This window comes from Choristoneura fumiferana, chromosome 23 (genome assembly GCF_025370935.1).
Source record: "Choristoneura fumiferana chromosome 23, NRCan_CFum_1, whole genome shotgun sequence".
NCBI classification, from domain to species: domain Eukaryota; kingdom Metazoa; phylum Arthropoda; class Insecta; order Lepidoptera; family Tortricidae; genus Choristoneura; species Choristoneura fumiferana.
This window is the reverse complement of record NC_133494.1, coordinates 18,841,545-18,853,637: the sequence shown is the minus strand read 5'-3', so window position 1 is coordinate 18,853,637 and position 12,093 is coordinate 18,841,545. Positions and strand designations below refer to the sequence as shown.

The 12,093-nt window shown below is 42.7% G+C and overlaps 2 protein-coding genes across 2 annotated transcripts in view; both read right to left on the bottom strand.

The window, feature by feature from the left end:
- LOC141441077 (uncharacterized) overlaps positions 1–12,093 on the bottom strand; it is a 356,648-nt gene that overhangs the window by 259,211 nt on the left and 85,344 nt on the right.
- On the bottom strand, positions 1,182–11,846 carry LOC141440831 (protein-tyrosine sulfotransferase-like). Its single transcript, XM_074105392.1, is given in 7 exon segments — positions 1,182–1,608; positions 2,850–3,103; positions 4,459–4,901; positions 4,904–4,994; positions 5,752–5,821; positions 9,616–9,643; positions 11,383–11,846. Coding segments are annotated over 5 exon segments (1,026 nt in total). The 5' UTR covers positions 5,758–5,821; positions 9,616–9,643; positions 11,383–11,846; the 3' UTR covers positions 1,182–1,376.

Sequence of the window (12,093 nt, the reverse complement as noted above, 5' to 3'; positions counted from 1 at the left end):
CTTTGAGTTACATTATTGTAGTTTTAGTACCTACGGAACCCTAATTTACGGAATGTATAACCTATGGCACTATAATGTACTATAACTGTGTGTAATGTATGTAGCCTATGGAACTTTGGAATAATTTAGCATTTTTAGTGAAAGAATTTTTAAAATTGGTCCATTCGTTTTTGAGTTAATTCGTAACAAACATCCAAAAATCCTTAGCTTTCCTCTTTATAATATTAGTATAGATAGGTATAATTTTTTGCACAGTATTGAATCGCTATAAGGCGCATGTACATGTTTGCTAAATTGTACAACTGGTGCGAACAGCACACGCGCCAAACACAATGGAGCGTTTTATCTATTAGCGAAAACATCGTACCTGCTTTAATACAATAGGTAAATTCAAGTTTTTATTACCCTTCTCGAGAACGCAAACTTAAAATGAAAACCGATAAAGAAGGTGCCTGACACACTTGCGAGCCGCAAGAAAATTATTACTGCGGCGGCGCGCGCGCAGGGCTGCGGGACAAGCGGCGCACGGCCCGGGGGCGCAGCCTCAGCAGACGGGCTCAAACAAGCTCTGTTGTCATCCGACATTAGATTAGAGGTAGTCTCGTGGCGTGGTACTGTGCAATACAACTAAACGGGAAAAGCTACAAAGGATTGAATTTAATCTTTTTTCGCAGTTGACAATGTTGATGTAATTATATGCTAAGCAGAAAACATTAATCACATTCGCGGTACAGTCGCCAACACTCGTAAGCTTGACGGCGCCGCCAACGAGCTCAGTTCAGTATGAAGCTGGCGTGGTTTCAGATGTTAACTTTTACAAATTAAAAGGGAACAAAGTATCACCATGATTTTATTTTTCCCGCTGTTCACAACAATTTCTACGTTCCATACAGTAATTTTCAGTCAAAGTTTCCTTTAATATGATAGCGTTAATATAAATATGACGTTTTACACAACTGGTCGTGGTACAGAAGCGACAGGAGGACCATCGATGCCGGGACCCTCCGCTTCCTCTCGACGACGCACAAGCAAGAGGTACGAGGGGAGAGCTCGTGGCAGGGAGGGGGGCTCCCCTGACCACGGCTCGGAAACTCTAAACGCCAACTTGTAAAGAGCAGAGATTTAATGAGGGCGCTACTTTCTACGTAACTCTTTACCGTCGGAGCATTCAAACAGCGGTATACTTATTCAAAATATACTTCTTATTTGTTCATACCTCACAGAAGGGAAAAATGCGGTTCAAGTCAGTTTTTTTGCAACCGACTGCGTGTTCGATTTCCCGTTCCCGAGTCCCGGCATCGGAACGTGTCTCGTCTGGGAGGCGGTTTTCGGTGGCGGGGTGCAATGAAACGCGGGTGGTACAGTACAGAGTCATGTTAGAGGGTGGGGCGCGGGGCGGGGCTACGGCGGCGGGGCGGGGGCGGCGCGCGGCCGGGCTCCGGCTCGGCGTAGCGCGGCGGGTTGGCCCACGGGTCGTAGCCCAGCACCGACAGCATGGGCGCCAGCTCGGCCATGTCGGCGCGCACGTCGGCCGGCAGCGCGCCCACCCACTTGTCCAGCGCGTCCAGGTTCACCGGACGCACCACCTGGTCCGACGACCGCTCCACGCTGCCGCACACACACACACACCACACGTCATTACTTGCAACACTAACACTCATACCGAAATAAGCGCACAGGCATATTTAACGAAATATGATAAAAAGTTAGTTTTGCTACGACTGCCTTTAATCCGGCTAGTTCTTGGCCGTAACTTTATTCCGGTAAGCATGCGTAAGATTTTGTATTGCACAATCTTTTCAAATATGAATCACCTGTTTCACCATCCATTGATTTGTTTTGTTCGAATAGACATATTTATCCGTCAAATAAAATCAATCAACGGGTGGTGAAACAGCCCCTAAACCTACAATATGTACCTACATATAGCGTCGAAAATTGGGGATAAACTTATTAAGTTCAATCCGATGCAGGTAATTTCGATAACTAGCTCAGCACTATGCTGAAGGGAGTAGTTTTTTCTGCAGCAGACTCGAAATCGTAAAATCGCAAAGGATCGGCGTGGAGCAGATACAGACAGATGAGTTTTATAGTACATTGTGTCTTAAGGGCGGTAAATAAGGAATTACGAACGAGAGTCTATTAGAAGCCCGAAGTCGAAGACTGAGGGCTTTAATGAGTCGATGTTCGTAATGATTCGCGAATACCGCCGTCTATGTCAAATCTCATAGCTTTTGGGTGAGCTACTAAGAGTGGGCATACCATGGCATGTGACTGTTCAATATTGGAATTATTGCTCACGCTTGACATATCTGGTCTTTTCAGTTTAATTGTGACATTTGGCAGCCCAATTTCCCGAACTAATGTACGGGGCTCGGGCCGCAACACTGTGTTGCTACAAGGTGTGTTTTAACGCCGTAATAACAGACTCTGAGTCCTCACGCACAGTGCGCCATCTAGTGAGCGATAGCCCTCATTCTATTACGCTCACGCGACATAATAGTGTGCGAGTAAAATTATATTTCTAAAAGAGTGGCGATACGCTCTGCAGCGCCGTCCCGCAGCGTGCGTGTGCATGTGGTCCTGCAGCAGCGCACGCAGCAGCAGCAGTACGCGCAATGACACATTTACCGACCACGGGTTTCATGAGAAGCACATTAAGGTCGAGGGTTTTATTTGGGGAGTTTCAACCAAGGTAGCCTGCATAGTTCGACACTGTTTACGAGCAAGTGTGATGAAAAATATCAAGCAAAGAGGTAGGTCAGGTGCGTGTCGCGTGTCGCGTGTAGTGTGTAGTGTGTGTGTGCAGTGTGTAGTGTGCAGTGTGTAGTGTAGTGCAGTGTACGTACTCTGAGAGCGCGACGCCGTGCGGCTGGTTGATGTACCGCTCGTGGTGCAGCACGGCGTCAGTCCAGGGCAGCTGCAGGAAGGCCAGCACGGCTGTGAGCGTCTCCCGGGGCCGCAGCACGAGCGCCTCGTACCGCACGGGCAGGCAGCGCGCCGCGCCCAGCGCCTTGCACTGCTGGTACATGACCTCGACCGCGTGGTTCCACTTGCTCATGCACTGCCGGTACGACGACAGGTCGAAGCCCGTGATCGTCACCTGCCGACACGACATCTATCAATACAGACTCGAGACGACCGCGTTGCGTTTCAAATACTTATTTTCACTTTTATTGTTTTCACCTTGGGATAACACTTGAATCCCTCACTACGCTCAGGATTCTACTTTAGAATCCCTCGCTACGCTCAGGATTCTATTGCAGATCCAAATGTTAACGCCCAAGATGAAAATAATTTTGCTCCCGAGTGGCTGATACAACTTTTCACACCGAGCATTGAAAAACTTGAAAATAAAAATTCTAAATATTATTAAACAACAACTAGCATAGAAAATGGCGTGGCTTTACAATTATCAATTTAAAAAATGGCCTTTGCAATAAAACACTTAGAAAAGCCTTGAACAGAAAAGTTGCACTTTCCTCCCTGGCGACAGGGAGCAAAGTGGCAAGGGTGGGAGCAAAATTATTTTCATCTTGTGCGTTAACGCTTGAATCCCTCATTACGCTCAGGATTAGAATCCCTCGGTACGCTCAGATTTCTATTGTAGAATCCTTCGCTACATTCTGGATTCAATTTACGCCCTCGCAGTAAATACACCATTTTGCTCCCTTGTGAGACAAAAAATATAACCCCTTCATGTCGGTGCGGTGCTCGGAATCCGGTGAGAAATGTGATAAAGTCATGTGCCATTTATCTAAACTTTTTTTATCTGTGATCGGTGAACTCCATCCATGTACCACATGACGTGATGTCTCGTGGTTTTTGAGGTAAATTTCACGAGATTCCAATACTAGCCAGAGCGAGAGCCGCCCGTGGACGCATGGCCAGCCAGATCTAGACTCGGTACGGTAAGCCGAGCCTTACCGCGGGTCGAGGGCCGCGTTCTCAGTTATTCATTAGCTAGAGTGCGATAATTACATGCGCACACGCCGCACACGCCGCGCAGCAGTCATTGAACTTTGAGCTCGGTAAGTGACGTATGCTCGTATGTTATGTATCTATGTATAGCACTATAAAAATGACAATGTCGATATTCTTATCAAACGATTATACCTACCCTTAGATTATTATTACCTAACTTTAGCAAGTCGGTAGTATTGGAAAAATTACAGCTTGATAAACGGTCTTGAGATTTCTAATTTTTTATGTTTTGTATGAACCCAGCCAGCGGTCTACCAACAGCTCCAAAAGATCAAAAGAGCAGTGCTCGACTCGTAACATTCATCGTCGTCTAGTTGAAACTATCTGCTGAACCCAGAGACTTGAAATTTGATAGAAATATTACAGACGAGTATTCCATGGTGATCATTATCATAGAGGTACATTAAAGGATCTGTCTAAATTCCTGCAAGATAGAGAAAAAAGAGATTGATACTTTAGTCGTGAGGCGGTCACCTTGCGGCTGATGATGGAGTGCACGGTGGCGCGGCCGTCGCGGACCATGAACAGGAACTTGGCGTTGGGGAACAGGTCCAGCACGTAGGTGCCCATCTTGAGCACGAGCGGGTCCTTGTTGCACAGGCGCGGCGCCGGCTCGCCGTGCCGCGCGATCACCTCCAGGCAGAACGCCGCGATCGCGTTGTCCAGCACCTCCTTGCCCACGCCCGCCGCCTCCAGCCGCGCGCTCTCCTTGGCCGAGCGCGCCCAGTGCTGCCGCATCTGCAGGATGCGCGGCACCACGCGCGTCTCCTGCCCGCACCGCACCAAGGGGTGAGCGTCCAGCATCGCGCGCATCAGCGTCGTGCCCGACCGCGGCACGCCCCCGATGAAGATCAGCGGCAGCTCGCGCCCCGCCACGCGCCGCCCCGCGCCCGCGCCCGCGCCCGCGCCCGCCCCCGCCCCGCGCCCGCGCCTCGCCACGCCCACACCAGCAGCGCGCCCAGCGTCAGCGCCAGCGCCGCGCGCCACCGCCCCCAGCGCCACATGCCTGCCTGCAACCAAACGGACACCTTCTATACCTACTATAAGCCCGTGCCCGCTACCACTTTCGCCGAGGTTCCGATGCATTACAATAGTAGTACATTGTCTTACTTAAGGGCGGTAAATAAGGAATTACGAACGAGAGCCCGAAGTCCAAAACTGAGGGCTTTAATGATGTTCGTAATTCTAGTACCACCCGTGCGACATACAATATTATTCATCACATTTGCGAGTAAAATTGTATATTTGTAAGAGAAAACTAATATTTATTCAAAAATTGCCGATACCGCTGACTGCTCTTTTGGCAGCGCCAGCTCCCCCCTCCCCCCTCCCCCCTACGCAGCATGCGCCCGACGTGCGCGCGCCGCGCTCCTGCACGCCAGCACGACCAGCACGCCATACAGTAACAAACTCATTTACCGACCTTGGACTTCATGACAAGAAAATTAGTACAGTACAGGCAATGACTCATTTTCCTAAACTCAAGAAAATTGGAAGTAGATATTACTTACTCGTAATACCTAGTAACGATGGCTCACAATATGTTCAACGATACAATACGGGGAACACTGTCTGGCCAAAGAAAATGCATAAGTGTGGCCATGGCCAGCTCCATTAGATTCCGAGCAAATTTGCTGTAAGAGACCGACAGACAGACACACGAGTCGTGCCATAAGGGTTCCGTTTTGTCACTCGTATGTACGGAACCCAAAAAAAACGGTAATTTCGCAAGTAGCTTCAAAACATGCTGTGGAATCGGTTACCAACCTCCATCAGGCAATTGCCCTCCGTCCTGTCGTTCAGGGGTGGCTTGAAGATGCGATGTGGCTCACACCATCTCCTTAAATATTGGGAAAACGGCTTTGTTCCTTGTATTTTTATATTGGGCGTATTATGCTATGCAAACACTAGTTAATAGTGATGGAAAGTTGCAGTTTAGCTTTAACTACGAGTAAAAAAGAGAAACAAAACAAACGAAAAGTATTTTAAGGCAGTCAGGATCAGAATTTTTGTTTTTTTATTTATTACATTAACTCGTACGTTGGTAGAACCAGTTTTTTTTTTGTTTGCAAAATGTATCTAAGTGGAGTCCAAATAATAAATAACACACTCAAAATGCAACTATGTAGGTACCTATTCGTACGTTATAATGCAAATTGCGCGATTTTTCTCGCAGGACTAAACTGGACTTTAAACTAGATTTAGCATGTACTTATCAAGTTTTTCTATTAAATAAAATTCATGCCGTTTTATTATTGAGACTAATATTTTAATTAGTAAAATACGCACCTAAAGTGGCTCTATAATGATAAAAACACCTGTTATAACAACATTATTGGTACGTAATACGTTTTTACAGCCCGACTGTTTGGTTCAATATTAAAATTGGAACTGACTGATTTAATAATAAGTTTGACTAAAATACCGTGTAAATAAGTAATATTCATATTGATATAGTAGGTATATAATAATTATCAAGTTTTAGACTCCAGCTAGGTAGGGTGACGGGGGCGGGGACGATCAGCGAAAAGCCGACTTGTCTTCGTCCATATTTCGTCAGATAACTAGCCCGTTTACGGGCATACATGTCCAAATGTCAGAAAGTCCAGGTGTCACATTGTCCATGGTCAAAAAGTCCGAAGGATGAAACGTCCTAGTGTCTAAAAGTCCTAGCGTCAAAAAGTCCATGGTCAAAAAGTCCGAAGGATTAAACGTCCTAGTGTCTGAAAGTCCTAGCGTCAAAAAGTCCATTGTCAAAAAGTCCATGGTCAAAAAGTCCGAAGGATTAAACGTCCTAGTTCTGAAGGCCTGAATCCCATAATGTCTCATTGTATAAAGATGTGACTAACACAACTACGAGTAAATGATAAATATAACTGAAATAGATTAGAGAGCTAGATTGCTCATCTGCATTATTTCCAGTCTATTATCTAACACCCTGAGGCCCATTCTCGGTAAGATCCAGATGCATGCATGTCTACGTAGTGGCAGCTCTTATTGACTTAACAGTAAAGGCGATCGAGTCGAAAACAATTCCATTGAAATAGGTTTAAATAAAACCAAAATAGAATGAGACCCCTGGAGTCTCGGACATATGGACTATCCGACATTAGGGCATTATAACCTTCGAACTTTTTGACAATGGGCAATGTGACACCTGGACTATCGGACATATGGACTATCCGACATTAGGGCATTATAACCTTCGAACTTTTTGACAATGTGCAATGTGACACCTGGACTATCGGACATATGGACTATCCGACATTAGGGCATTATAACCTTCGAACTTTTTGATAATGGACAATGTGACACCTGGACTCTCGGACATATGGACTATCCGACATTAGGGCATTATCACCTTCGAACTTTTTGACAATGGGCAATGTGACACCTGGACTATCGGACATATGGACTATCCGACATTAGGGCATTATAACCTTCGAACTTTTTGACAATGGACAATGTGACACCTGGACTCTCGGACATATGGACTATCCGACATTAGGGCATTATAACCTTCGAACTTTTTGACAATGGACAATGTGACACCTGGACTATCGGACATATGGACTATCCGACATTAGGGCATTATAACCTTCGAACTTTTTGACAATGGACAATGTGACACCTGGACTCTCGGACATATGGACTATCCGACATTAAGGCATTATAACCTTCGAACTTTTTGACAATGGACAATGTGACACCTGGACGTTCTGACATTTGGACATGTATGCCCCTAAACGGGCTTGACTGGTAGGTAATGACATTTTATAGACTACTTGTACACGACGTACGCACATTATTTCCATAGCGGATATGTAAACTGTTTGTAGCGACACTTTTTCAGGGCCAAATAAAACTTGTCAGGCTACACAAAAAAATATTTCTACGGAGCTGAAACTTTTATTTTTTGACGTTAGTAGAATTATTGTAAAATAAATAGATTAGATAAGTAGATAAAATTTTTACTTTGTGATAAGGTCGCCTGCAAAGGAGTGAAGTCGGGCGAAATACTAGTATCTATAGAACAACTTGGGAATATAATTACTATTTTGTTTCATAATGGAACAGTGTGGGAAAAGAGTAGTCTTACTTTGTTCTAGTGCGTCACTGGCAAGCTGGGCTGAGCTGGGGTGAAAAGAGTAGTCTTACTTTGTTCTAGTGCGTCACTGGCAAGCTGGGCTGAGCTGGGGTGAAAAGCTAGTACTTATGTAGTTCTATGGAACAATTTGGGAAAATAAATCCTATTTTGTACCATGACGTCACAGTTCTAAGGAACTAATGGGAAGCACTCAAAATTAACCGTCTGATACCGCCTTTAGTACTGTAGCGGCCAGCCTATTTAACACTTTTTGACTGACACTTGAGCATATCAGCATGCATACACAGACCTACACTTCACTTCAAGAAATCATTGACAACACCACACTGCACTGACACGAAAATTTTAAAAAATATCAACTTTCGCATACGGTGTCCCGTATCAGTGTAGTGTGGCCAATTTTCCATTTCCGTTTATCGTCCCGCCGCTGTTAAGCAACTGTATACTTATTACCAAGTAACCAGTGAAGTGCTTTCAATTTGCGAATGCACAAATGTCAGCATTCGTTATCAAACAGCTGTGAGGTTGTAAATTTATACTGTGTTTATAAGGTTCTCGAAGTCTGTCTGAGTGAAAATAACACTCCTGTCTTTAACAAGAACATTCATTCCGTAACCAAAAGAAAGTTTAACACCGGTCAAGTGCGAGTCAAAGTCGCACACCGAGGCTTCACTCCGGACAGTCAGATAAGAAGCAAAAATAATATAATGTTAACTTTATGAACAGCTCATAATGTTACAATTTTTATACCTATAAAAAAAGTATAAGTAATAGTGGTATGTCGTTAAACGTTAATTACGATTTATTTAATGTTAAATCTGTTTGACTGACAGCGGTGTATTTGAAGCCCTGGTTACAAGTTAAGATGTACAACCTTAAATAACTCTGTGGATTCGTTTAAAAAAATATATTTTCTTGAGTTAAAATAAACAGACCTTAATGGTTCGACAGTCTGACTTGACTTGTTTCTAATTGAAACATTGAATTCTGTCATTTTATAAATCATTATGTCACAAGTGCTTTAGTATTATTTTTGTTGGGTATCTTGCCAGTTTCTTTCCAACAGAGGCTGTTCCGACTCAGTGGTCGATTTTCACCTTTCAGAAGTGCTTGTTACATTCTCAAATTCTGAATTGAATAAGGATATTTAGACTTGGACTTGTTGCCATGGGGGTCTCATAGTGCATGATGGATTATTATTATTTACTAGCCTTCACCCATGGCATGGCTTCACACGCCTAAACCATGAGGTCCAACAATAATTGAAAATTCCCAAAAATTACAGAATGATTTTCATTAACGTTGCTTGAAAACCAAATTTTATGATTCTCTTTCTAATCACATCAAAATCAAAGTTACAATTTAACACACTGGGGTTACATTAGAAAAGTTTGATTACTTGGTCAGTTTTCTTCAATTTTCTAATTTTCTGCGCAACATTCTTGATATTTTTTCAGTAACAACCTTTTATAAAGTACTAGAAAACTTTAAAAAAATCAAATAGAAGAAATTGCCATACTCACAAGCAGTGAGGCCGATGTGGGGTCACTCCTGCAACAAGCAAAAGGATGCATTATCATTAGAGTTGGGATTTTGAATTTTGGAAAAAGTGCAGTGGAGTCGTTGTTAGAGATATATTTTCGTGATCGAATGAATGATTCATAAGATTTAAAAAAAGAGTATGTTGTTTTTAATTGTCATGGAATGAAATGTCTTGTATAATAGCTGAGAATATTAAAAAGAAAATAAACATTTGTTTTTTGAAACATAGAAAAAAGTATGTAGAGAAAACATGATGTCCTTATAAATCAAACAATTTAATGCCTGATGCCAAAAATATGCTACCACATAAAGTTTGTTTCATTTAATTTCAATGAGTTAGTTTCAATAGCTACTTAAAATTTATTTTAATAATAGCTATACCTTACTACTTCCAATAATTGAATAGGCACTATATGTTAAGCAATTCAAACGCAATCCGGGAGTAACGTAAAGACGTCGCATAATAAATGTATCTCAAAAATGTGTCAAAACTGAGTATTAAGTAATGAACTTTTAGGCAGATTTATATGGCGCGTGGTATACCTAACCTGCCACATACCTTACAAAAAAATAACAAGTAACATTACTTTTTACAAACATATTAGACATCTAGTACCAATTTCACCACACAATGTTAACACTTACATTTTGACAGCTGAATGTATGAACTAACAGTCCATTAACTTTTAACATTGAATGGTAATATTAGTAGTCAGCAACAAAAATATACATACATTTAAAGTGCCAAAAATATGTATACAGGACCTTATTGCCTGAACATTAAGGTTGTGTATACATATTTTTTGCACTTTGGCTGTATTCATATTTTTGTTGCTGACTTTACTAATTAACTAACTTAACCTTATATTCGAAGTGAGGTATGAGATTATACCAACAGGTTTTTGAAATATAAATTCCGGTAGGAATTCCCAACACAACACATCTATGACATTGAACAAGTAGCAATTGGAATTAGTTTCAAAATCTTGTATGTTAGGATGGAAAGAACAGGTAATTAATAGCTTTAGAAAGTGAAAAACTGTTAATTTGAGTTTTAAAATTATTGAATGGAAATAGTTCATGCAAAATATTACGTAAGTCAAGTTTTTACAATTCAGTCATTCATTCAATTATAGCACATAACAATGACTCCTCTGCATTACTTGTCCAAATACTTATGCCATGAGAATCATAACCCTTTTTGCAAAAAGGTATTCCAGTCAATACAGAATTCATACTTAAAGCAAAGCAATAAAATCAAATTAAATTGCAATGACATTCAATGTCATAAATTAATTAGAAACTATCGTAACCAGCATGTGGATGTGGCATGTGGGCTGGCTGTGTGCGACTCTGGCAAGCCAGCGGGCTTGGCCAGCCCGCCCCATCCACTGGTGAGGAAGCCCCTCACTCACAGTCACTCTTACTATGTTACCCTGCGTCTCATTTATATTTATCATAAACACAAACATAATAGTCATTGTCTGGCTGGACTAAGAAAAACCAAATTAAGAATTTAATCTATCACAGAATTTACCATGAACTAACATAGCATAACAGTTGCAATGTCTAAAAATGATAAACACAGAACCATGATAAAAAGTTGTCAATAATGTATCTGCGTGACTGTAGCCTAGTCTTTACTGTTCTTTACTAAAGATGTTTTTAAGTACACCTTTACAAATTGCTTAAAAACTATAATGAATATGTTGAAATGTGAAATTATTTGTAGAAAGTATTATTCGTACCTATATAAAGTTCTGCACTATAAGGAAATAGCACTACGACGCAGCGAGCGCATGTCTTCGGGAAAATTCTTGTTTATACTGAAAAGTGCAAACTGCCGGCGCCGCTGCTATCGCGCGCCCGTCGGCTCACAACAACACGGCGCGTCAGTCGCGGCGCTGCCTCCTGCCTTCCGTCTCCTGCCTCCGGCCTCCTGTCGCCTGCCTCCTGCCTCCTGGCTCCTCGGAGACTCCGGGTCGGCTCGCAGTCGGCACCCAGCCCTTGCACAGCCGCACGGCAGACGTTACATCAGATGCTGCTAAGTGAGATAACGATCCCAACTTAGCAATACAAATCTATATAAAAAAAAAACAATATGTTCGTCCAATTTTTCGTTCTCAAGCTTCCACTACCAACCAACCACTGCCTGTCAAGTCAACACTATCGAATCGACATTGCCAAATGTCAGTTGTCAGTTAGTGAACGTCAAAGCGACTGTCAAATACCAACTGTCTGTGTGACTGACACCCCATGAAAAGAAAAAGGCGGAAACATACTACTTAAATGCGACTCCACGCCACGTCGTCCGACCTCCTTGGATTAGTTAGAATTATCAAGGTGTACAATATTAGGTCGTGCATTATTAGGGTGTCCAAATTTTGCTCGGCCTGTTAATGCTCGGGTTGTTATTGTACGTCGTTATAATCGGAATCCAATCGAATCGAATGACCAGA